The 27,560-nt window shown below is 38.2% G+C and overlaps 1 protein-coding gene across 4 annotated transcripts in view; it reads right to left on the reverse strand.

Annotated features, from left to right (window-relative positions):
• LOC101738089 (RILP-like protein homolog) overlaps positions 1 to 25,067 on the reverse strand; it is a 31,738-nt gene extending 6,671 nt beyond the window's left edge. The window contains exons 1-8 of one of the 4 annotated variants that reach the window (XM_038016487.2): positions 24,625 to 25,039; positions 16,917 to 17,034; positions 13,472 to 13,611; positions 5,658 to 5,723; positions 5,086 to 5,184; positions 4,278 to 4,444; positions 3,467 to 3,589; positions 754 to 848 (exon numbers count right to left, since the gene is read on the reverse strand). In XM_038016487.2, the coding sequence (XP_037872415.1) occupies positions 770 to 848; positions 3,467 to 3,589; positions 4,278 to 4,444; positions 5,086 to 5,184; positions 5,658 to 5,723; positions 13,472 to 13,611; positions 16,917 to 17,034; positions 24,625 to 24,924 (1,092 nt within the window). In that variant the 5' untranslated portion in view covers positions 24,925 to 25,039 and the 3' untranslated portion in view covers positions 754 to 769. Of the gene's footprint in view, positions 1 to 753; positions 849 to 3,466; positions 3,593 to 4,277; positions 4,445 to 5,085; positions 5,185 to 5,657; positions 5,724 to 13,471; positions 13,612 to 16,916; positions 17,035 to 24,624 lie in introns of all 4 variants that reach the window. The other 3 variants (XM_012692767.4, XM_021349725.3, XM_004929001.5) reach the window with 3 other exon arrangements.
• Positions 25,068 to 27,560: the final 2,493 nt, after the last annotated feature.

Consider the following 27,560-nt stretch of genomic DNA (forward strand, 5'->3'; position numbering starts at 1 on the left):
ACAGATTTGAATTAGGAAAATATTATTTTTATTTTATTAATATCTACTTCATGCAAAGACAAACTAATGTGAGTCTATCGACGTTATTTTAAATACTGTGCATCACTTGAGGGTTAAAGTATGTTAATTAGTAGTGTCCTTATGTTTGAAGGCGTCTCTGAAAATAACGATTACATCTAATAAGACAGGCGATAAAGACATTTGACATCATCCTTATGTAACTAGTATCAGTACTGCGAAATATTTCACGAAGGTACGCATATTAGCATGACTAGAACAATCTGGGCAATAGCAAGTCTATTTTGATTTAAACACGGAAATATTTCTAGTCTAATCAATCTTAGAGACTGCTTCATAGATTTCCACTTAAATATCATGCTTTCCCCCCCAAACAGTATTGATAATTTTTATGGCACACGTAAGGACCGACGCGAAAGGTTCCTGTTTTTTTCCTACCTAATGCTGATAACCTTGAGAGGCTATTTCAGCTTCTCTTTGACGTGTAGGTCAGCTCACGGGGCTTAAGCCGGGAGTGTTGCTAACACTGGCCCTAGCAAGAGCAGTGCTTCGCAGAATCTACCACCGAATTGGAAACGCGACCCACTGATGAGATCCGGCGAGAAACTCAGTGGGCAGATGTCCTGAATCTTCCTAGGTCGATTCTCGATTTGAACCTCATTTCACCTGCCTCATTTCTTTTCAATCAGAGATCACCTTTCAAACATTAAGGACACGAACACGCAGACGAAATACCTCCGCGTCCGTGGCTTTAGTACCAAGGGCCGAAAGAGATCCGTGGCGGTGGCGAGCGACGACCTTGGTTCTTAATGTGGAACAGCAACTCGCACCTGCCCCAACCCGCAACATAATATACTCAAGGAGGTATAACATAAAAAAGGAGAAATAAAGAAAAAGGATGGGAAATAAAAAAATGGATATACAGGTAAAACAAAAAATATATAGATACATATATATAAGGTTGACAAAAAATTTAAATAGAAAATAATATTACATTTTTCGTAAATTTTATAATTAAGAAATTATGTATGTTGTGTAATAAACTAGTAATTTTATCGGAACTTTATTTGAATTTGAATTTTATAGAAATCATAGTCAAAATGTCACTTGTTGCTATTTTAACTGATGCACATTTTGCTTAGTTTTCGTGAAGAAGATTTAATGCTTCGATCGTTATTTTATTGAAAAACCTTGATTAAAAACAATGTTTTTTTCTTAAAGTGCATAACTTTCACAAACGGCAATAGAATAATTTGACAAATCTTTAAATAAGCATTGACATGAATAAATTTTAGTAATGATTGATAACATGAAGAAATTACAATGAAAATTTAATTGAAATGCAATGAAACAGAACAACAGAAACATGAAAATAATATTAAAATAAGAAAAAGGTAGGATTTGTAATTAAAGCAAAAAGCTGTGACGTAGTCATTTCTACATTTCCCGCTGAAAAATAATCCTAACGGTGCGCCATTTTGTTCATACAACAATATTACCAGTGTTGTCAGTCAACTACGTATACGGTGTTGCCACTGTAAGCGTCATCTAAAGAATATTTCCGTAGATTATTTCAACTGGAAATATAGAAAAATGTGTTTTCATTTTAATTCATGCGTGTACCGTGCTCCGTGCTTAGTGTACGATGAGTCCTGTGTGCATGATCTCTTTCGGCCCTGGTGTCATTTTCCGTAAATTTAAGTAAAAACACACACCTAAAAAGAGAAGATTTATAATTTTGAAAAAAAAAAAAGAACAATTTCTGAAAATTTTGTTACGCTTAATACCTAAGCATGCTTCACTACGGCCCAATAAAAATTTAACCATAAAGAAAAATGTACCAGAACCAAATAAAAGCCGGTAGATAAGTATCGTTAGTTAAATGTTTTTTTTTTCATTGGCATTATGAAAATTATTAAGACCTATTAAAAAGCAAATAAGCCTTGTTGAGTGCCGCGAATATTAAGAGAAATTTCTCAAAATGAAAACCGTATTAAGTGAGTTGTTAATTATAAAATGTGTATATGAATCCAAATTACCACTCATACATTCCCAGTGCTTGCTATGTCATTATTATGTACGATGCAAAACAATGTGATTATGAATGAAGCCCAGCCTATTTACGTACCATTCGCGGGTAGCTGATAAAAACTACTCTTCTAAAATTTAATCTTGCTGTGAAATAAGTATTGAAATAGAATTTTAATCTACGCTTTATGGTGAAGCAATATTATAAGCGATATTGGTATATAACCAAACCGCCCTGACGATCATACACCTTTCTAGGATTAATAGACATACAGGCCCATAGACAAACCCACGCGTATGCTGACACTGGTCCAGAAATAAAACTGAAACCTCGATAGCTTTGTTTCAGCAGTTTAAAAATTCAAACCACAAATAACGATTGCTTCGTGCCAAAATAAAAATGCCGATATCGTAGGTATTTTCTTCGTTTTTCGCGACTTGTCATAATAATTAAAATTACTTTTACGGTTTAATCGCGAGTTTTTTATTTTATTTCCATTTTAGTTTTTGTGACGTTTAGAATACAGTTCTATTGGTCAAGGAGAATTAAGATGCTACTCGTCGACATTTGAATTTTGTTCAAACTGCCATCTATTTTTCTTTTTAAAAAAAATGTAGACTTTTAATGATGCATTTCACACAGAACTAATAGTGATAGTATCTTGTTGTATTTTGTACAACTTCTTGCATCAGTTTGTTTGATTTGCGTTTTCATCTTCACGATAACGTGATAAGCAACAACTCTTCTCTATTAAAGTTTGAAGTATAAAGTTAGAAGTTCGACTTCTTTGGCGTAATTATTTATTTATTTATTTATTTATTATTAGTTTTCATTTTATTTACAAATAAGAATTCACTATGATGCCTTTTCTCAATCCCGTCAAGAGAAGTATAACTTCCATAACATTAACCTTTTTAACATGCCAAGTGGACCGTGAGCTCAACCCGTCTGTATAATTAACCACAAAGCCATTGAGTTTCAAACGAGCGTTTCATGCTGTTCACAAAACATGCAGACATACGAAAAATTTGAACCACACCGACCAAGTTTTTAATCCACATTTATCATTTAACCGAATATCAAAATGTATTCTATTAATCACGCTACCAACTACCATTTGCTATATACACCATCTAATGATTAGCTAATTTTTTTTTCCAAACAATATCTAATATTACTTTTCACCGATAATGAGTATAAGATGAAATTAGAGGTGGAGCGTGTATTCCTACCGTGAAGTGACTAAGACTATGCCAGGCTAACGGGACAGCCGTTATGCAATTCAATTGAGACATCGACCTCACGTATCATAATTGTTGGCGCCATACACGGGCGCTCCTGTCACCGAAGTTGAACTACAGATCGGCCGTGAAGTGATCTGGTGATCTGTTTGTTTATTAGGAGGGTTTGAGAACTCACAACTTCCTGATGCCGCCGCGTCGTTTCCATGGGGCGTCGTCGGGCTCCGCGGGCAGCGGGCCCTGCACGGGCGGCTCCTCGTCGGGCGCCGCCGAGCTCAGCGACGGCGACGAGTCTGAACCGCTACTGGAAAACAAGTTCTTAATTGAAGACATGCTTAGACTTTTTTTTTATTCCATAGATGGGTGGATGGATTTACAATGTTAATGCGCCACCCACCTTGAGATATAAGTTCTAAGGTCTCCTAAGCTGCTTTCAGACTACGCTATAATATAATAGCATATAGTGTATAGCTCATAGCACAACAATATCGCGCACCATACATTACTATGGACACGTTCACACTATACTGTACTATATATTCTTGGCTAAGTATACGCTGCTATACTATATGGCACTATAGTATAACATAGTCTGAAAGTAGTTTAATATGGTTGCATCTATACTAATATATAAATCTACAGTGGTTTTTACGGATGTTCCGTTATAACTACTGAACCGTGCATCCGATTGACTTGAAACTTGGTATCCATGTAGAAAATACATGTACTTAACGGCTAATATTTATATGAGTGTTGGACTCCCTACACCAGTTGCGGGGGCGTTAATGATAAGAATCTTTGTAGCGGTGAGAAATAATAATATTAATTTTTAATGCCCAGCGATGCGGACGGTACAGCTATTCACTTGATAAGACTACACCGGGCGTCTTAACATTTAGGCCAAGACGACTCTAAAGGTCATGTATACAAATGTCATCCTAAAAGTGGTGGCATAAATTTCTGATGATGTGTACGTTTTTATTATTTACCTGTCTGGCTGCGGATCGATCTGCAGAGCCCGGATCTGTTCTTCGGCGCGGTTCAATTTAAGCTGGAGCTCATTCCGCTCGTGCAGTATCGCGCTGTATGAAGCTTTCGTCGATTGATCTTCCTCGTCCGGAGCTTCGGGGGACGTCGAGCCGCATGTTGCGCATTTCTGCATAAAAAAATCGTTTTATTTTTCCGAAAACTAAGAATAACATATCAATAACATAAATCTATATATATATAAATGAATTGCTGTTCGTTAGTCTCGCTAAAAGTCGAGAACGGCTGGACCGATTTGGCTAATTTTGGTCTTGAATTATTTGTGGAGGTCCAGAGAAGGTTTAAAATGTTAGATGAATATGAAAATGTTCGGAATTAAATAAAAATAACAATTTTGTTTTCCCTTTGATGTCCCCCCCACCCCCGTCGGACGGATTCTTTTTGTTTGTCTTAAGTTTATTTTATACAAAAGTTTAAGTTTTTTATTTGGCACTACGAAGTCTGCCGGGTCAGCTAATCTGTTTAAAAAAATACAATCAGATAACCATTAAGTTATGTATTTATTTAATAAATCTAAAAAAAAAAGTATTCATGACGAAAGAAATGGGTTTCTAGATCGAAATACGATATTTTTTAAATACCCGCAAATGGCTTTTTGAAAGTACATTCGAAGCTTTGACTATACAAAAAAAAATACCTTCAAATCCAATGACCTTATTACAAATTAACTGACGATCAATAGACGATACTAATGATTTTAAATTCGATAATCGGTTACAAGTGAGAATAGATCTAAAATGCGGTCCGAACCTTTTGTTGCGCTTTAGTTTGCTGTAACGCGGATATGTCCCGTTGCTGCGATTGTACGATGGCAGTCAGCTCCGAACGCTCCTCGCACACGAGCCGCATCTGCAAAAGGCGAAACATTGATTAGATTCTTATTTGAGTATCGAGTAAAAATACTGAAATCTTTAAAAATCACTAAAACTCATAAAAACTGAATATGAATTTGTGGTAAACTCGTTGTTCTCATTGATTTTCGACGCGAATTTCCGACGAATTTTAATTTTTTTTACTTAGGTCGTCCGTCGACCACGCAGGTCGTAAAAGTATTTTAATCGTGATTATTTGATTTAAATTCGCTTATATTTATTAAATTGAGTTATTTATAATAGACAAAATATATTTTTTTTTTCTCTTTTCAAACTTTAATACCTGAAACCCTAATTTTGATAATTCAATGTGTTTAACAAACAAAAAAAATTAAAACTTTTGCTAGACAGTTAATGAATGTCATCTGTCATCATATGATACGTCAAATGCAAAAAAAAAGAAATAGTCAAAACAATATCTTTAGTATTATTTAAACAAAAAGAGATTACCTGATTCTGTAGCTGCTTGTACTTCCGCCTGAGATCCCGACTGACCTGGGCTAGCTGGTTTGTCAGCTGAAACGTGTCAAGGATCGCCATTTTAATTTTGTAAACTTAAAAACGTACTATTCACTGAAATAATTCCTAAAGTTTACACGACACATTAGACGTTTTTTTTTCTTCTCTTTTATTCGTAAAATCTCGAATCACATAGAAAAAAACACGTGATGGCAACGATGCAAAAACATGACAACGCCAGTCGCTGTCGTTATCAATCATAAAAATATATAGCCATACTAGATTAATAATTCGTCGTGTGTGTTGCAGATCAAACTTTATTTCCGCCAATGTGTTGAGAATAAAGTCTAGATAAAAATGTCACTCGGTGTTTTTGTTTTTCTATCAAAATTTTACATTTCCACTCTAGAACATAGTTCCCAGTATAACACCGTCTACATAGTGGCGTTGGCGTCGCAAAAGCGACCCAAATATGCTACTCGGGAAATTTTGCATCTGCGATTTGTCATGATGAGGTGGGGGAGGAAACTCCTCGAATGGAGGCCACGGATGGGTACAAGGAGCGTGGAGCGTCCTCCAACCAGGTGGACTGACGACTTAGTGCGCACGGCGGGAAGTCGTTGGATGCGGAAGGCGGAGGACCGCATTATGTGGAATGCATTGGGGAAGGCCTATGTCCAGCAGTGGGCAGATAAAGGCTGTTGATGATGATGATGATGATGATGATTTGTCATGATTTTTTTGGGGCGTATTATGAAATGAAATATGTGAATTGTGGACAGGGAAAATAAAGCAAATTAAAAAGATTTTTTCATTCATTGCGACTAGCACAGTTTCGGAATACGCTATCATAACTTAGACGAATCGGCAAGAAAAAAAAGACTTGATCCTCTCCTAGAACATATGTGTTACTAACTTATCATACACATAGTTTTGTATCATAGTATTATTCAATCAGTATATATTAAAGGCAAGATGGTAGTCATGCTGCCTATATTTAGCCTTCAATCATGCGTTCTGGTTTAAAGGGTATAATATATGTCTGTGCATATGATATCGTTTGCGAATGATATTTCTTCATTGTGGATATTCAATCTGTTGAGACTATAGACTCTTCTTCTATATCGTTCCCTCACTACTGAAGATCGCGACCACATGTGACGTTCTTCCACTGTGTTCAGTCATGGGTGGCACGGACCGGATGGTACAGACCACCACCAAGTGCTTCTCTTACTAGATCTGACCATCTGGCTGGTGTACTACCCACGTTTTTTTAATTTTATTTTTGAGCTCACAGCCCACCTGATTTTAAGTGGTTACTGGAGCCCATAGACATCTACAACGTAAATGCGCCACCCACCTTGAGATATAAGTTCTAAGGCGAGACCTTATAGTTACAACGGCTGCCTCGCCCTTCAAACCGAAACGCATTACTGCTTCATGGTAGAAATAGGCAGGGTGGTGGTACCTACCCGTGCGGACTCACAAGAGGTCCTACCACCAGTTTGAGACTATGAGACCAAACTGTTGAAACTATAGACACGTATTCCTTTTAAAAAAAAAAGTATTTGAACACCGGCATAATCGAGATACTAGTACATAATTTAGGACCACGGCTGGTAAGGTCGTCTTGTAGCATCTTTTTTTTTATTTTCACTACGCACCTATGAATCTAGAATGTTATAAAAACAGACATTGTGCATATTGCCATATGCACTGTGACGTCAGCCGCCTGATACCTACAGACGACAGATCGCGATGAATAACGCAAAACCAATAACTTGTTGAAAAATGAACGCGTAAAGGTCAAATATTCACATATTCAGTTTCATGATATCATTATATTATTTTCTGAGAATGACTATTTTGTTTGAGACGCTTCAAATGACGTTACTTGAGATAAAGCGGCTTGGCTGTGCTTTGCTTATGTCCATGAGCGAAGGTGACCTTTTATCAGACGAAAAAAAATAAACCTTTAATAATTTTGAAACCACGTGTTATTAAGCTTCGTCACTAAAGTAAATAGAATAAGGTACAATTATAATTAATCTAGGGTAGTTCATTTTTGGTTGGATATGCAGACGATTTGACAGTCGACATGATACTTATCAGGTACCGATTTTTTTTCCCCTACCTAATCTTTGGTAGCCTAAGGGGCTATTCCAACTAGGCCGGGTAGGTAAGTTATAGAGTTCACCTTGAGAGAACTTGTCATACTAGTGCAAACAAGAGCAGTGCTTCGCTCTATCTACTACCAGATCGTAATCACTACCAACTGGTAAGATCCGGCGAAAAACTCAGTGAGTTTTGTCTATGAGTTAATTTGCATATCGAACTCTTTTCAACATGACTTCGACGAGAATGGTAACCGGTACTTGAAGTGCCTAAAAGCACCATGAGTGGATCAAGAGGATCCGATAGGATATGTTTAGGATGGCTTTGCATTTCCCCATCGCTTTTTTTTTATTGCTTAGATGGGTGGACGAGCTCACAGACCACCGCGTGTTAAGTGGTTACTGGAGCCCATAGACATCTACAACGTAAATGGGTCACCCACCTTGAGATATAAGTTCTAAGGTCTCAAGTATAGTTACAACGGCTGCCCCACCCTTCAAACCGAAACGCATTACTGCTACACGGCAGAAATAGACAGGGCGGTGGTACCTACCCGTGCGGACTCACAAGAGGTCCTATCACCAGTAAAAAAATGTAATTAGAAGCGGCCACAACTACAGGGTTATTGCGTGACACTCCTTTTTCGAAAAAGCGTTCTGGTGCTGTCTTCAGATAGTTATGTATCGATTGTAATCTGAGGTTTTCGTGAAGTTCTACATTCTTAGCACAGCTATTCTGAAGAAAGTCAGTTGGATGATCTGGAGAGAGTTTAAGTGGGTGCAGTTCGCGTGAGCACTATACTAGTACAAATCGTGATGGAACGTATGCGAGCTTTGTGATATCACATTATTATCGATTAATTGAATCCATAGCGCGCGACTTAAATACCGCCGCCGCTCCTAAAATCTCAGGTCAGTCTTATTGCTTCGCAGTAAAAGCCAGTTACTAGGAAACAACATAGTAGTATAGTTCACAATCAAGCGTGTTCTCTACTCATTCCTTTACCTTACGGAACGCGAGACCCTTGGCCAGTGGGTGGCACAAACACTGAACATCTTTGTGCCGAACAACTTTGTGATTTTTACCCACCCACATCATAACCGCTATTTGATACCTACTCTGTCAATCACGAGGTCGCTTATATCTTCGAATCAGTAAGAGACAACCTCACCTTGAGTACATACTCGACAACGGGATTCTGATAAACGACACAACCGGCAACAAAACTAAAACACTACATTAAATTTTATTTCACATTCAGTATTCAAAAGAAACGAATGAATAAAATATGCTCCTAACGAGATACCCATTTTATGCATACGGAACTGACTTGACTAATTAGGACAGTGAAGAACATCAGTGGAACGTTGCAGATAATTTATATTTAAACTCCTAATTCACGGATGACAGTGTTTAGCCTTTGTTGGGAATAGATGCGATAGGGGAGTTTATTTCAGACGTTTATATCAGAGTGAAAGATAAAATATAAGTAAACCTTGAAAGATTGATTGTGGTGGGCAAGGTAGAAGGGAAAAGACCCGCCGGCCGGCCACCAAAGCGTTGGTCAGATCAGATAATTGCGCTCACTGGACTCTCTGTTGCGAACGCCCTGAAAAGCCCGAACCGAAAACCGAAGCAAATGGAAGTTGATGGTACAATGAGCCACGAAGGTTTTTCAGGAACACGACCTTCAGCAATGAAGTATTCGACTAAGAAGAAGAAGAAGAATATCAGAGTAAAATTCAGACTTCCACTTAATGACTCAATATGAACATCGATATTGTAGTGTCCAATTCTGGTAAAAGTTCAAAACCAAATAATATCTTTGAGTGATGAGGCCATTAGAATATTAGGCTTATGAATCTAGAATAGGTTACCAATGTCACCTATTCTCTCTTGAAAATAAATTGACACTCACTTCGTCCTCCATTCGTTATGCGAAAAAGATTATATAATAAAATATCGCATGACATCTATTGAAGTGAATTGATAAGGACCTCATTTCTTTTTTATCTATACGACGGCATCGACTTGTTATTTATTGCGCCGAAATGGAGGCTTGTTTTTCTCAAAATTTATCTCTAAGCTTATTTCCAGTAATACTAGAATATTTTATGTTTCGTAGATATTTATTGAAAGGTAAAAAAACACTTCAATTACATATAATATACTTTATTAGGTCGACGATTTCGAATCCAGGATGCGTGTGTATGTAAAAACACTCAGCTACAGACACATCAAATTACGCCTATTGGAATGAACCTTCATCCAATAACAACCGCGGTATAAAAAAAATCAAACCAACAAAATCTGAAACACACCTAGATTCCATTAACTATATAAAACATCCCCGTGTGAGATAAAAAACAAAATCGGATACAATCAAGTCGAAGAACCGAAGTCTCAGTTGTGTAATTAGAGTCATACCGTTTAAATCGTAACTGCTAGGCGACAGCAGTAACGTCACGTAAGCGTAAAAATTATCTTCAGACTATAAACGAAAATTTATTATCTATGTCTATCTTCATTATAAATTATTCGCTGTTTATAATTTAGGTACATTCATGAATGTACGTGTTTTTTATTTCACATATTACGTAGATGATCTCCTGTAGAGGTACCACTTAGAAGAAAGTTTGCCAAAAATATTTGCATATTATACTATATACAATTATAACGACACGACAAAGATCTTTTTAGTACTTTCACGAGAAAGTAATGAAATGCCTGAAATGCTCCTCCGCTAGTGCATGATATCTTTGGACAGCGAGGGATACAAGATATTTTCCAACTTCATCGACATAGGGAAAATTACGAACTATTATATAAGTATATTGTAACCTAATATGTTTTCCTTTCCTACTCTTTCTACAGTTCCTAATTGGCTCTCTCACTCTTTTCTAAGACCTATGTATTTCACAATTAATAAATCACCGATTTTTTTATACAAAACCACTTTGCAAATTAATACTACGATATAATATAAAAACACTCTCGTATTGATTTTATAAAATCGAATAACGGTCTTCGGAAGTTCAGTAAAAAAAAAACACAATAATTTTATCTATGATAATAATATCATAACGTAATTGTGTAATTATACTAATTATTTGATACGTAATCTAGAAGCTTGAATTAATTTCACTAACGTTATGGACGTTTTTTGAATACGTCGTTATATGCAAAGATTTCGACCAATAGCATAAAAATGAAAGTGAATTTTTAAGAACGTATGACAGTTGAGGACAATGTGAAGGTATTATTACTAGCCGTGCTATTATTACAGTAATACAACACACTAGTTCTCTGAAGATTAATAGCAAATTTGAGCTGTTTTTTTTATGATTGAAAGATTACAGGTGGCCCGGAGGCCTTTCCAGTTTCACCAGGACAGGTGGGCGAGCAAAGGCTCAGCCAGGAGAGATGGGATTTGCTAACAACTGCCCGAGCGCCTCCGAAGTAGACCTAACAACTCAAGAGCAATTGCTTCGCGAATGATTTGATCTGTACGGACAGCAGAGAAAGGCAAATTGTACTTATTTGGTAAATTAAACACTACGAGCATTCATTCTTGAACGGCAAATCTAGAATGCGCACTGAAAACGCACGAACCTATTCGTTACGACAGAATTCGTCTGCATTAACGTTTGACATTTGTGTTTGGAATCTTTACTTGTATTATTGTGAGCTGGTACGAATCAGCAGCGCCATCAAGTTTATTTTTACCACGAGTCAGTTTCGCGTTCCGCTTTGGAATACGCGAGAGCCGTTATTTAAAACAATAGTGACTTCGGTCTCGTGGCTCCGGTAATCGTATGGATTAGTTTAGAACCTAACAGATGTGTGATGTCGACTGTTCTGTTACAGTATTAAGAGTAAACAAATGAAATGTGTCAGATGTCGGTTAGAACAGGTGTGCAGGAGTTATTCATATTCATATTGAACGCTTTTCTCTCTGGATCATACCCGATCCTGTAGACCGAATGGTAAACCGTCGACGTTGCCAAAACACGTCATTACGGATCCTCTCGATCTATTAACAGTGCTTTTAGGCACCACAAGCACCGGTCACCGTCCTCGTCGAACCCGTCGCTTGCGACGAAGAGCTCGACGAGCGAATTAACCCATAGACCAAGTCCACTGAGTTTCTCGCCGGATCTTCTCAGTGGGTCGCGTTTCCGATCCGGTGGTAGATTCTGCGAAGCACTGCTTTTGCTAAGGTCAGTGTTAGCATCACTCCGGTTTGAGCCCTGTGAGCTCACCTACTAGTTAAGGTTACGGTGAAATAGCCTCTCAAGGCTATCAGCATAGGCAGAAAAAAAATATATTCGAATCTTCTCAGTGGCTCGGGAGTTAGCGAAGCCCTGCTCTTGCTAAGACCAGTGTTAGCAAAACCTCCCAGGTTGAACCCGTGAACTCACCTACCAGTCCGCACGTAGGGACAAAAAAAAGTTAATCGTTTTGTTATGACTGCCTAAAATAAGCGGATTTGTTATACAATACAAATAAAAAAATACACTAACGATTATATTATTAGTCGTGCGCCGCGGCTGCACCCGTATTAAATTTACCATTCAGAAAGAATGGACGACGTCACTTTTTTCCGGGATTAGGAGTTGCTCGAACTAACAATATACTTTTCAAAAACCACCGAAGACTCTGTCGTTTTTACAATAGCGAAAATACGTAGGTCATCTCTTATACATTACAACTATCTATCTATATATATATATATAAATGAATTGCTGTTCGTTAGTCTCGCTAAAACTGGGGAACGGCTGGATCGATTTGGCTAATTTTGTCCTTAAATTATTTTCGGAAGTCCAGAGAAGGTTTAAAAGGTAGATAAATATGAAAATGCTCGGAATTATATAAAAATAACAATTTTGTTTTTCCTTCGATGTGTCCCCCGTCGGGCGGATTCCTTTTGTTGGTTTTAAGTTTATTTTATACAAAAGCTTCAAAGTTATAGACTATATTTGTAAGCAGCTCCGTCCAAACCTGTTGAGCCATTTTTACAATAAACATTCCAATATAAAAAAATACAATATTAATATAGAAAATTACTGTCATAAGTCATAACATACGGCGTAAGGATTTTTTTAACCCGTACTTACTTAACTCAGGTCACAAGGTCGATTTTTTTTTTTTCTCAAATCGATTTAACAAACGTGGTCCGTTTCGAACCGAAATGTACTTAATTGCCAGTCGAAACCTCCTGACCCAATTGCATTAAAATAAAACCCTCATGTAATATTAACGCCTCCTAGACTGTGTGTTACATACATTACCCCGACCCTTACAAGAGACTGAATAAGGTCACGTCTCCTTTACGACCGAACCCCTTTTATATTTTCGACCTTCTATATAACGGCATAAAGCACATCGTAAATTCAAAGGTGAGATAATGTTTGCATATGAGGTCACCAGGTTGACGTTTTGAATGGGCCTCATTTTGTAAGCGAAGTAAGGATAATTTAGACTTCGACGAGCGAACTAAACCATAGACACAGCCCACTGTCCTGATTAGTTGTACGAGCATGGCTTACGTTACAAGCCAAATTTTTTACTTGTGGTTATTTAATGTAATGTGTGCCTAATAAAAAAAAATGTTCAAAAGGCTCAGCAGATTACGTTTACCAAACACAATGATACTTGTGCCCACGCTAAAAAAAAAAAAAGAAACTCACGCTATCAATCTGCTGTTGTTTTTCTTGGAGTTGCACTTCTTGGAGACGTAGAGTGGCACGCTGTTTCTCCGCGGTACTGCTCAGTCGCGACAGCACTTCTTGATCGTGTTCACGTGCCGGAGACGGCGGCGCGCTTGTACCTAAATATGTACACGCAAATGAAATTTAATCAAACCTAAATCTATACGAAATCCTGACAACTTGGAAAAATTAATAGTTGTAGGTCACGTGGAAGGAAAGAGAAGTCGAGGAAGATTACCAGTCAGGTGGACGGACATTGTCAAGGAGGCCACAAACACCAGCGTCCCCGGCGCCATTGAGCAGGCCGAATGCAGGCAACATTGGAGGAAGCTGGTGCAAAAACAAGACCACGACCTTCAGTAATGAGGAAGCGACGAAGAAGAAGAAATCTAATAAAAATAGTTTTCGACTATTCAAAGACCGATCGATTGAAACATTGCTTTTAATCACAGTAAATAAAAATTACGCTGTCCGATCCGGTGATAGATTCTGCGAAGCACGGCTATTGCTAGAGTTCGTGTTAGCAACGTCGTCAGGTTTGAGCCCCGTGAGCTCACCTACTAGTTAAGGTTTCGCTGAAATTGCCTCTCAAGGCTATCTATCAGCTTAGGTAGGAAAAAAAAACTAAACATATTCACGATTAAACAAAATCTTGAGATTAAAAACACGAGGCAAATCTGGTTTTCAACATTACAAATTGTAATTAGTTTTCGTGTATTTTCATAACTTTTTTTTAGGATAACGCAACTCGTATGAAGAGGTTCAGAGTGGACGTCTTAATGCGGATCTCACAATAATTTAACTCTAGTAATATTCTTACTTTATTAGCGTTTCAGAAGCCTTATAAGATCTATATAAATAGGGTAAGTTGTCATCAGAATTGCTTTATAAATTAATAGAAACTAGAGATCCCGCAGTAGTCGAAATTCGACTATAATTAATTGGAATTGTAAGTTTGTGCACTATTAAGATTGTATTTTATACTTCTATAATCACAGATTTCGCCAAGACAACACTATACAAAATATTAACAAAGACAAACAATAATTATCTTCTAAATCTTTAATCTTAATCTATTCTCAATTTGACAACAGACGTCAAGAACAAAAGTTTGACAATAAATAGTAGGCATGCGTGTGTGCGTCAAATACATGGTGTGTGTAATGTTTTCTTTATTGATCTAATGTATCGTTTATGCATTATTTAAAAAAAAATATTAGCATTATGCACTTCTTCTCTATATTCTCTATAAGTGTGGAAAATTTCATACTCCTCCATCCGCGCAATTTTCGTAAAAAGGGATACAAAGTTTTTGCTTCACGTATTAATATATAGATGAATGCGAGTTACGATTTTTAATGCAAAACAGAAAAGTAAAAGATCAGACTGTATCGATATTAATTAACCGACAAATGAACTTTACAGCAATCGCAACCAAATTCCAATTCAATCTGCATTATAACACGGATAAACAACGAAATCCCTTACTTAATCCAATCATTTCAATTCACTGAATGAATACTGTGACCTAGATACGACTAAACTGAATATCAATATTTTATCAAGCAAAGCCTTTAATCCAATCTGGTATTAGTAAGTGTATTTACTACTAAGGTATTCTTCTTTTTCTCCACCTTATCCCACTAGGTGGGGTCGGCACACCTAATTTTTCTCTTCCATTCTCTTCTATCAGCCGTCATCTCAACACTCACTCCTCTCTCTCTCTCATATCGTCATTCACACACGACCTCTTCCCCCTCTACCTTGCACTACCATTTCCATACATCTCCTAGTCACATGCATCTTCTCTCTACGCATCACAAGGTATTACTGCTATCATTGTAGTAATTTCTTTAGGAACTTTGGAACCATGCGAGAGTGACTAAGGAAATAATAATTTTAATAAGTGTTTGTTTCAAATAGATGAATTCTGTGTCTGCCGAGCCAGCACTGCTCAGGTCTTATGGCAATTTATTTTCGTAGCTTTTTTCTTTTAATTAGCCTCATCTTAAAGATCAAAATTGTAAGGCCTTTTCTACTGAAAACGTGTTCAAACGTCAAGCTAGCACAGTTTTAAATTGAAATGGAAATTACTTATTTCGATACGGAAGAATTGTGGTTGGGCCGGAATTTATCCTAATAATACCGTATTTACTTTTTAAAACGCTAAAGCTGGGTACTCACCTAGCTGTGTAGCACGTAACGTAACGGATACAGTATCAACCTGCAAGTGGGTACGGCTGGTCCATGGTCCACAGCGTATCTAGCTACGAGCTGCCACGAGCACACTGCGAACTTCCTGCGCTCCTTCCGCGAGCGGCTCGCAGCGGGCTCGTGCCTACGTACTCACTGGATACTGTATCTGTTACATTACGTGCTACACAGCTAGGTGAGTACCCAGCTTAACACGCTTTTTTTAATGTAAGTACAATTTGTACAAGAGTCTAAAACATGTTTATTTTTTATATACTTCATACCCACGTCATAAATCTGTATTTGATAATGATCACGAGAAACCTTTTTGCTTTTTTTGTATTGCTTAGATGGGTGGACGAGCTCACAGCCCACCTGGTGTTAAGTGGTTACTTGAACCCATAGACTTCTACAACGTAAATGCGCCACCCACCTTGAGATATAAGTTCTAAGGTTTCAGTGTAGTTACGACGGCTGCCCCACTCTTCAAACCGAAACGCATTACTGCTTCACGGAAGGAATAAGCAAGGTGGTGGTACCTACCCGTGCGGACTCACAAGAGGTCCTACCACCACGATTACACTTTTTTTTTAAAATGTAAGTACAATTTGTACACGAGTTCTAAAACTTGTTTATTTTTTATATACTTCATACCCACGTCATAAATCTGTATTTGCTAATGATCACGAGAAACCTTTTTGCTTTTCAAATATCTGCGTGTTACTTTGATAGTATGAAATTGTTGATAAGTTTTAATTATAATACGTATTTAAAAGTGAAAGAGTGTTTGACCAGATCATGTCAGTGACCGAATTAGATTTAGATTAAAGAGTCCAATCATAACAGAATTACTCATTTCGAATTATTAACTTTTTATTATAATACTACTATTAATCTAATTAATTAATATAATATTTTTATAAAATAACGATTAAATTAAATTTTGTCGTACATTACGATTCGCAAGTAAAACATTTGATTGAATAATAATAATATATTTATATACATTTGATATATATAAAAATATATAGCAAAGGGCACTAATTAATTTGTATAGGTATCGATGTGCTACTCATTAATTTGTATAGGTTGTATAGTTCATATTTTTACGGCATCGTCACTATAGGCTTGGATCAAAACAAAAGTTATTTACTTCAAAACGACAGTAACAATATTAGGGCACGTCTAAAAGATGCCGTTTGTCTATGAATAGACGACAAATAAAACTTACCGTCCGCAGGCGCGTTTATTGTTCGCCGGAGACGCTTGTTCTCGTCCTGAAGTCTCGCCACAGCCGTTACTAACTCGGCCGATTCGGTTCGCCATTGCTCTTCTATAGCTTCGATTTCCTATGACAAAAATATTTATTAATAAATATATAATTTAACTCTAGCCGTACTCGCCCGCTTCACTGGGCATTTTAAATTAACATTATTATTTATTTTCATTATTATTAGGGAGTCCAACACTCATATAAATATTAGCCTATCCATTGTACCTTCCACATGTATTTTCTACATGGATACCAAGTTTCAAGTCAATCGGATGCATGGTTCAGTAGTTATAACGGAACATCCGTAAAAACCACTGTAGATTTATATATTTAGTATAGAAGTATAGATTATACACGAATAGGCAGTTAATAACAAAATCAAATAAGAGTCAAATTAAAATCATTATTACTTAGTCGAGTGAACGAACTCACGGCCCAACTGATGTTAAATGTGTGACCGTTAGACACCAGTAGCGTAAATGCTATCACCCATCTTGAGACACGAGTTTTAAGTCTTAGTTCTACAGTACTCTACTCGTAGAAGCTATTATTTCTTACTCTTGTCAAATAGTCATCATAACCCATGATGTCATTATTTTTGGTTAATCTTTCATTTTCGTCTCACGATGACGTCACACGTAAAGAACTTCATTTGTTCGACTTTTGCAGGGTTCAAAGGCAGACTGTTTTTTGTTCTTCATATACTCTTTTATAGTAAACATATCAAGCGATAGTATTTTAATAGAATATTGAAATCAAGAATAGAGAGAGCTGTATGAAGTGGACGTAACCATTGTACATTTCTAAAGAATATTAACGGACACATCAATATACGTATGCCACAATACTTAAGCATAACATAATTATATATGAGGCCGTCAGCGCAAAAGTGGCCTAAGCTTACCATAGTTATTATGGAGTAATGAGGTTTAAGTTTTCATGAATTTGAATTTCAGTAGACAGAAAAACAATACGCGCAAAAATAATGTTTACAAAGCCATGTGTTTTCTATGGGTGAAACTATGGATAGGCCGGTTTTGCATCAAAATTGCCCACTGAGTTTCTCGCCGGATCTTCTCAGTGGGTCGCGTTTCCGATCCGGTGGTAGATTCTGCGAAGTACTGCTCTTGCTAGGGTCAGTGTTAGCAACTCTCCGGTTTGAGCCCCGTGAGCTCACCTACAAACGTTAGGGCGAAGCTGAAATAGCCTCTCAAGGCTATCAGCACAGGTAGAAAAAAAAAATCAAAATAAATTGCAATATACATAATTATAAACATGATTACGAAAAATTGTGGGTTAGGCCACTTTTGCGCTGACGGCCTCATATATAGGTATGTTTTAAATTTACGATTAGTAAAAAGTTGTATGTTGTTTTAAAGTCGTTCCTAGGCGAAACAGCAGACGTGTTCCTGCATACAGAATGGAGATATTTCCGTTTTATTCACATTTTGCATGAGCATGTCCATTTACATATACCTACATACTCCAAGTATTCAATCGATTCATTGGCTTAATGTTAGTGACCTTGTCTTTTATAACACGGAGTCAGGCGCATCAGAAGATGTTTTTTCTCAAGATATTTAGGATCTAGATACACGTCTTCTTTTTATTTCATACCTTTGCGAGATAGGAGAAGATTTAGACAAAGCCCCAAGAACGTTAAATATGGAACGTTCGTATTAATATTTATAAACATTGACATCGGTAAACCTGCGTAGGTACGAAAAGTGAAATAAATAGTAGCCGTAAGCTTCAGTGACTTCAAGTGACGTAAGTACTTTATAAAAAATTTTTAGGTCGTCAGGTCCTATTCATCCACTAATTTGCTTAATTCCTTTAGAGCCGAATTTAATTAAAATAGGCTTTGTCATGAAACATAGCAATAATTATAATTTGTGCCTGAAATTATCCAGCTTAAAATATTAAAACCAAAATATTAAAGTTAAACATAGCAACATCATGCTATATGAATAGATCTGCACTGCCCGTTAATGCAACAATAGACCGTCTTCGACGATCTTCACGGCGACTTAAATTTTGAACCGATACGTAAGTATGTATCTAAAGGAAGCGTCAGAACGTTACTAAGAAAAAGCGGGGCGACACGATAAACCCTTATCGTGACAACCGTTAATTACATATCTCGATCTAGGCGACGTGGCAACGCAAAGCTGCCTTCGCCAGAAACATGTCTTATCGGATCCTTGAACCTCCTCCCGGGATTTCAGACTCTTCAAGCACCAGTCACCATCCTCGTCGAGCTCGTCGATTATAACCAAGAGTTCGACGAGCCAATTAATCTATAGACACAACCCACTTAGTTGCTCATCGGATCCTCTCAGTGGGTAGCGATTCCGATCGGTTGCAGAATTTGCAAAGCAATGGTCTTGCTACGATTGACTCCTACGGTCAAGGAATAAATAATCAAACCCGGAAAATTATAATTTGCATAATTACTGATGATGGGACCTCCTGTGAGTCCGCACGGGTAGCACCACCCTGCCTATTTCTGCCGTAATGCGTTACGGTTTGAAGGATGGGGCAGCCGTTGTAACTATATTGAGACCTTAGAACTTATAACTCAAGGTGGGAGGCGGCATTTCCATAGTATAATATATTTACATAATATAATTACATAGTATATATATGTCTATGGGCTCCGGTAGACACATAACACTAAGTGGGCCGTGAGCTAGTCCACCAGCCTATGCAAAAAAAAAAATTCAAAATAAGCTAGACAAATAATTGCCATTAATATCAGATCTGGGAACATAACCTTAAGAATCAGTTTTTTTTTTAATAGGAAGACACGCGTGTTCACGACATGTATATATAAATGGCACAATAGAACTCAATTAGACTTAGGAAAATATCCAAATTTTCTTAAAATTAATAAAAACGGTATTTCTTGCAATTTGATCTATGCAACGACTAATTATGTAAAATGTATTCTTCGTTCATTAATAAACAACTTTAACATAAGCGAGAAGGTAAAACCTCGATCCTTGAACCTTGAGCTGCACGTTAAGAAATTTTGATCAGAAAAAAAAATCTAATTTACACCGCACATATTTGGACACATGAAATTTGGTGGTAGGATCACTTCTGAGTCCGCGCGGGTAAGTACCACCACCCCGCCTATTTCTGCCGTGAAGCAGTAAAGCGTTTCGGTTTGAAGGGCGGGGCAGCCGTTGTAACTATACTGAGACCTTAGAACTGATATCTCAAGGTGGGTGGCGCATTTACGTCGTAGATGTCTATGGGCTCCAGTAACCATTTAACACCAGGTGGGCTGTGAGCTCGTCCAACCATATAAGCAATAAAAAAATAATTAAATCGGTGATTCGAAATACGGCATATTTCTACACGGTCGAGATTAATCTGGATTTTTTTTGATATTCAATGATATTCAGAATATAAATATAATTTCGTCGTGATCGTCGATTAGTTTGTTAAAAACAAGATAACTGGAAAGTGCGGAATGCTTACTTTGTGAGGGCGGTCAGTCTTCTAAATAATTAAAATATCAAAGTTAATTCGACATCATAAAAGAGGGATCACCTACAGTTAGAAACATCAAAATCTTTATTCATTGTTCTCGAAACTATTATATTTTAGAGACCGTTCATTTTAAATATTGAGGTAAAAATGTTTTTTTACAGATATTTTGAAATGTTTCATAGAAATTTAGTTTTGCAATCAGCCATGAGCGGCATGATAGAGTGGAGTCTCAGTAAAAATGCCTGCAGTTTGTCTTTGATCGTCAAATCGCCCGATCTTCTCAGTGGGTCGCGTTTCCGATCCGGTGGTAGATTTTGCCAAGTACTGCTCTTGCTAGGGCCTGTGTTAGCAACACCTCCGGTTCGAGTCCCGGGAGCTGATCTACACGCTGGGGCAAAGCTGATATACCATCTCAATCTATCTATCAGCATCAATGCGGAAATACATGAAGTCAGCGTCGGAACGATACTTCGATAAGGCTATGCGTCATCATAATCGCTTTATCGTTACCGCCGCTGACTACTCCCCGAATCCTGATCATGCAGGAGCCAGTCACCGTCGACATCCTAGACACGTCCTTACGGATCCATCAGATCCAATAACCTTTGTATTAGACGTCTTCAACTCTAACATTAGGAACAGGCTTAGGGACCCCGGTAAACGTACTCGTCGAACTCGACATAAAGGTCGACGTGCAACCTAACCCATGCATCAGCCCGCTGAGTTTCTCGCCGGATCTTCTCAGCAGGTCGCGATTCCGATCCGCTAGTACTATGTATAATCTATCTAACGTTAATAGTTTGACGGCAAAATGTTTGTGGTTTTGCTACAGGCCCTGAATAGGTCATTATAAATTATTATTTTTTATCCAGTGCAATTGAAACATCAACTTAATGTGTGATGCGGGTTGCGGAATTCAAGTTTGGTGTCGTATAGTTCCGGTAATCACATGCGGGCCGCGAGCTTGTACCTTCATTTACACCAATAAAAAACGGTGTTATGCAAATATTAACAATTTACAACATTCATATTCTGATTTAATACAATAATAATTTATATGACAAGGACAACAGCTAGAATACGTAATAATACATAAACAAGAGATCGACGTAAAAATTGCCAATATCTATGATCAAAACTACTTTTACGGTTAAATGTTTTGAAAGATTTATAGTTTTCGTAATACTTACGGATTTATTATGCAGTGTTAAGTAGTTTTAGTTATGTTTACGTTTGTTTTTCTTTCCAATTTTGTTTTAGAAACAAATTACACGGCCATACCTCTTTATCAATTACGATTCTGTCGTGATCAGATGTTAAGGCACCCGGTGTACCATACCGAGCGATGCGGCTATGCCAGCGATCGAATTCCGCAAGCGGTTATCAATTTTCCTAATTAAATATGTACGTGCTTGTTACACATGTTCAAGAATGACTTCTGCAATGAAGGATCGTGTAATAAAATACACGAAAACGATAATACGCGTAATTAATAGAGGGCTTTTCGTAAGCCCTCACTAAGAAAAACGAGAAAAGCGGAATTGTCGCAAACAAATCATCAAAGTGAAAGAACGACCATCTTCTGTATGAAGTCAAATAAATGTCGATGGTATTTGGCAGCCCTCACCCAGGAATAGGAGCAGTGCTCTTCTCCAGTACCCATGGGTGAAGCTTAAGCATAAAGTTTGTCCAGGTATGAAGTACCACTTTTCTCTGTTAAGTACTCCAAACAACTTAATATTAAGTTTTGGCTTTACCTTCCAATTGTAATACTGAACATCACTAGAAATACAGACCAAAAATCTCAATACATTCTGAGGGTAACAGGGGTACTAACTGGAATTAAGGCACCACAACAAAGAGGTTTAATCATGATTAATTACTCATAAATCAAATAAATCCAGAAATGCCGCCGCTAACTTCAATTTATTTACAAAATTTACTTAGTAATGTTATTATGGTCTCTGAAAATAAAATTATATCATCAACGGAAGTGAAATGAATTACATTAACCAACAAAATCAATTACATTTTTTACAATTGTTGATATTTAGGGGTTTCTAACAGTAGAAGACGTGCGAGTGAAGTTGTATATCATTAATGATAGGTAAGCCATTTATCACACTTAATGGTGGATAAGCTAAGATTAGTTAATAAATATTATAGTAATATGGTAATAATGGTAATTACAATAATATTATAGTAATTATGTAAAATGATGTGATCAACAGATATCAATGTACTAAGCTATGATTTAGCAATAAAAGTAGGGAAGTGGAATGATCTGCTCCCATTGGTATGTAGGCAGAGAATATTTAAATATGAATTTTAAATTTAGACAATTAAATTTCTAAATAAAAGTAATAAAAATCTGATTTGATTTGCCTAGAATTTAGTATTAGGTCTATTGTAAAAAATATTGTAGATTGGTTTCATTTACAAAGCTCCACAAAAACTTTGCTTCTCCTTATGAAAAAGTCAAAAGTGGTTAGTTATGGGAGCGAAGAATGATTAAAGAATGCGTTCTTAGACAGTTTTTTTTTTCATTTTTCTTACTCACTAATGATTTTCATTGTGAAAAAACACCTTGGATAAATGTTGTAAAATTGCATTAAATTTTGAGTTGGTTCAAACAGTAAGTATTTAAACATCTGATCAAAAGCTTGTAAAGCTTGTAAAAAGCTTGTAAAGAAAATGTAGAAAGGTTAAAAAAGTAGAAACATAAAACATATAATCATGCCAATTATTGTAAGTTGACCAACTTAAAAAATAAATTTAGGAAATAACTACAAAGTAAATGGTTTAGTATATTATAAAATTTAGTTTCCCCATCTGTGAAGAGCTGGAATAGCTCCTTAGAATACTCTTTAGAATAGAGAAGGACAAAAAAAGGAGAGTCCAAAGTAAGTAGAGACAATGTAAATGCCAGCACATATCCTGAGACAAGCTCAAGGTTTTAATTGCATTGCAGTCATAAGTCCTATTCAACTAAAAATGATTGTACTTTTCATTAAATATAGTGTATTATCCTCCACAAAACATGCAATATTCAGATGATGGATTTTGTTATTGCCGTTAAAAGTGAAAGTCCACTTATCTATAAACTTTCTAGTGAAAGCTCCAATGATCTAAGATAAACAATAAATAATTATATGGTATTGAAAGTAATTATTGTTTTCTAAATAAGAATATTCATATTAAAGATTGTATCATAATACAACCTCAACCATATCATACATTAGACTGTCTAGACTGTCTAACGTATGATATGGTTGAGGTTAATTTAGAGGCAGCAGCTTGGCCGTGGCTCCAGCATTATCGATGCTCATGAGGATTGACTAATTACTGTCAGGTAGGTGGTATGAATATATGCCGACAAGGGCAATAAAAAATACAGGCAGACAATAACTTTACTAAACCTATTCATTTGATTATTCATTGATTACTTGAGCCTGGGTGTTCACATTAATATCTTTCCAGTACACAAGTGAAAATTCTTGCTTGGAATAAATGTCAATGTGACTAAGATTAATTTGAATCTGTACTAAGATTTGCCAAGTCTAAGCAGAACACCTCATGAGGGGAATCTGTTTATGCAAATCATAAAACAAACACAAATCAGCTTAGGATGCTACAAGTGTGGTTAAAATTTAATATTTTTATTTACTTTAAGATATAATGGGTGCATTGTTTACTTGAAACTGTTTTATATTTGTGTTAATAGCACTCTATCTGAATATTGAATTAAAAACCTTAATTTCAGCTGGATTATTGATGGAACAGTTCTTCATCTTTTCAGCTATAAAATGTACTGAACAAGCTAAAGCTAAGATTTGTTGATTCCAACATACAGTAATTAGCAAATTGAACAATTTGATATTTTAATAGTGTTGTTTAGTTCAGTGTGAAGTTCAATGGACACTGAAAACACTGACAAACAAAACAACACATAATAGCATGCAATTATTTTTGGCGTGAACAATGTTTTGTTCACTTGTGTCACGTCGCGCAACCATCACTGCTGCGTTCTTTTGCAATGTTTGAAATGCATTTGGTTGGTGTCGAAATACTGGAATGTTTCGTGCGTTCGTACTAGCTGCACGCATGCATCAACCGATAATAGGACTAAATGGCAATTTACTTAACAGTGACCTCTACCACCTACCTTTTCGAACCGTTGTCTGTATTCAGCCTTTTCAATCTTGTCGTTTTCCAACTGCGAAATTTTTGCTGTTAGCTCCTGTAACGCTTGATTTTCCTTCTCATTCCTGACGGCTAAGTTTTCCAGGAGTTCCAGTGTGTTTATTACCTTCGGCAGCAAAGCTGTAACGGCGTCAGGGCCGTATTTTTCAATAATTATCTCACATTCTTTACCAATATCCGATGCAAGATCGTACACATCGACGACGGTGACGTCGTCCTCGTAATCCTGCATCTTAACCGGAAAGCGCCTGCGGTACGGCATTAAAAACACTTTGTTTTCACTTTACACAACTACATAAAATTCAATATTTAAAATAGAAAACACTTCTTCCCCAAATACGCCATCATTACTGAAATTTTAACGTCAAACTGATGAGCTGTCAAAATCCAGCAGCAGACCCTAGGGCTGTGACGTACTTTAGAGACGCTATTGCGCAGTGAGCTATAATCTATGAAATTTTGAAATACAAATAATCAATTCATATACCGCTACTTTTAAAATGTTTTGTATTATTGTATACTAGTACGGTGAACTTGCATTACGAAGTAGAGTTTGTGCTCATCAGATCTTATAGATTTTTACTGTTCAGATTGGTGATAGATTTCGAATATATCTTAATAATTATTTGTAGGGTATATTAATCAAACAAAATTAAATTCTAATAAAAATGCTTAGCAAATAAAAACATTTAACAACTTTAACTCCTTTACTCTAATAAAGTTTAATAATACTAGCTCGTTCGCATTTATTAGCAGCTAGGGTTGTGCTCGCCGGGACGCCCCCCTGGGACCTGGAGGCGGAGGCGCTCCCTGCGGATTACGCGTGGCGATGCGATCTTCGCTCCAGGGGGGAGCCGCGTCCTGGCGCGGCGGAAGTTCGAGCGCGGAAGCTTTAATCTCGGCGTGCCGTGCTCAACGGGCGACGGACCGTCGTGGCGATCCGCCCGGTCCTCTCAGACTGGGTAAATTGCGACCGAGGACGTCTCACCTTCCGAGCGACGCAGGTGCTCACGGGACACGGCTGTTTCGGTCGCTACCTGCACCTCGTCGCCCGGAGGGAGCCAACGCCGAAGTGCCACCACTGCAGTGGCTGCAACGAGGACACGGCGGAGCACACGCTCGCGTACTGCCCCGCTTTCGCGGAGCAGCGCCGCGTCCTCGTTGCAAAAATAGGACCGGACTTGTCGCTTCCGACCGTCATGGCTACGATGCTCGGCAGCGACGAGTCCTGGCAGGCGATGCTCGATTTCTACGAGTCCACCATCTCGCAGAAGGAGGCGGCGGAACGGGAGAGGGAGAGCTCTTCTTCCCTCTCGACACCGTGCCGCCGCCGTCGGGCCGGGGGTCGGAGGAGGGCGTTTGTCCAGCTCCAGCCCCTATGAGGAAGCAGTCTTCTCCCGGTGATGGTCACGGGGCGACCTAAGGGGATTGAGGCTGCGCCGCACGCTACCGTCACTCTAGCGCGCTGGCACCAGGAAGACGGGACGGCGCGTCGGTGGCTGCGGACTGCGATGCGGTCCGCATTTTCGTCGTCGCTGTCGTCGCCGAACATACTGTTGAAGAGAAACCCGGTCGGCGGTGTATCGCGTTCCGACCCGGCAGGCTGGTTCTGGCCCAGCGGGGTATCCCGGAACACCAGCGGCACCGCCCGGGCGGCCTGGTAGGGCCGCCGTACCGCGGAGACCGTCCTTGGTCGTCGACTATCGCCTCGACGACCCGTCGGTCGGGCGTCCTCGGGGTGGCGCCGCGTGTCTGGTTGTAGTGTTGACCGCGGGAACCCCCCTACTCTGAACGGGTTCTGACCCCAAACGGAGATCGGACGTCGGGTGTAAGAGTGCAGGGAAATCGCTTAGTGGGTGGGCCCTAAAATCCTTGGGCCCGCAATCTGCTCTCAACACCTGCAGATCATTGAGTCTCACATACCCCGCGCGCCCTCTAGGTGCGGGGACCTCGTAGGAGACTCGGCACCCAGCCCGAAAAAAAAAAAAAAAAGGTACACCCCATCCCTCAACCTGAGGGGGCTGAGCCTGCGCCACACACTACCGTCACTCTAGCGCGCTGGCACCAAGAGGATGGAACGCCGCTTCGGCGGCTGCGGCCTGTCTGCAGTCCACGTTGTCGTCGTCGCTATTGTCGCCAAACATACTGTGAAAGAGCAGCCCGGTCGGCGGTGTATCGAGTTCCGACCCGGCAGGCTGATTCTGACTAAGCGAAGTATCCCGGGCGGCCTGGAAGGGCCACCGTATCGCGGAGACTGGCGTTGGTCGTCGACTATCGCCTCAGCGACGCGAGTCTCGTTGTAGTGTCGATTTCAGGAACCCCCTACTCTGATCGAGTTTTGACCCCGGACGGGGATTAAGCGTCTGGTGAAAGAGTGCAGGGGAGTCACTTAGTGCAAGGGCCCTAAAACATCTTGGGCTCGCGATCTGCTCGCCCTTCCGAACTTGTTGAAACATCGATGATCGTGATTACTTTTTTTAAGCTGCCTCTAAAAAAATTGTCGCAAATCTATGTTTTACTTTAATTTTTATTAATTTTCTTTTCTAATTTATAATACTTTTTTTATTTTTATTTTCATCGTATGTCCTCTAGCGAAGACTTTTCCATATCTGATAGTTCACAAGTTGTGATGTGCAACAAAATCAATTCATAATTCTTGTTGACTTATTTCAAAAATCTACAGAAGATATTAAATTAAGTGAATTTTTTAAATCAGAAGTTATCAAAATAAGTAGCATACCACTTTATTAAACTTTTTATTTCAAAAGAGTGCTGAAAATGTAGAAATTTGCTGGTGGTAGACTGCCTTCGTAGCCGACTTGAATAGTTACCGTTATCCTATTTATTTTGCTATTTTTCATTTTATATGCAGTAATACGTTTCAGCAAGCATAAAGGG

Source organism: Bombyx mori, chromosome 16 (assembly GCF_030269925.1).
Source record: "Bombyx mori chromosome 16, ASM3026992v2".
NCBI lineage: Eukaryota > Metazoa > Arthropoda > Insecta > Lepidoptera > Bombycidae > Bombyx > Bombyx mori.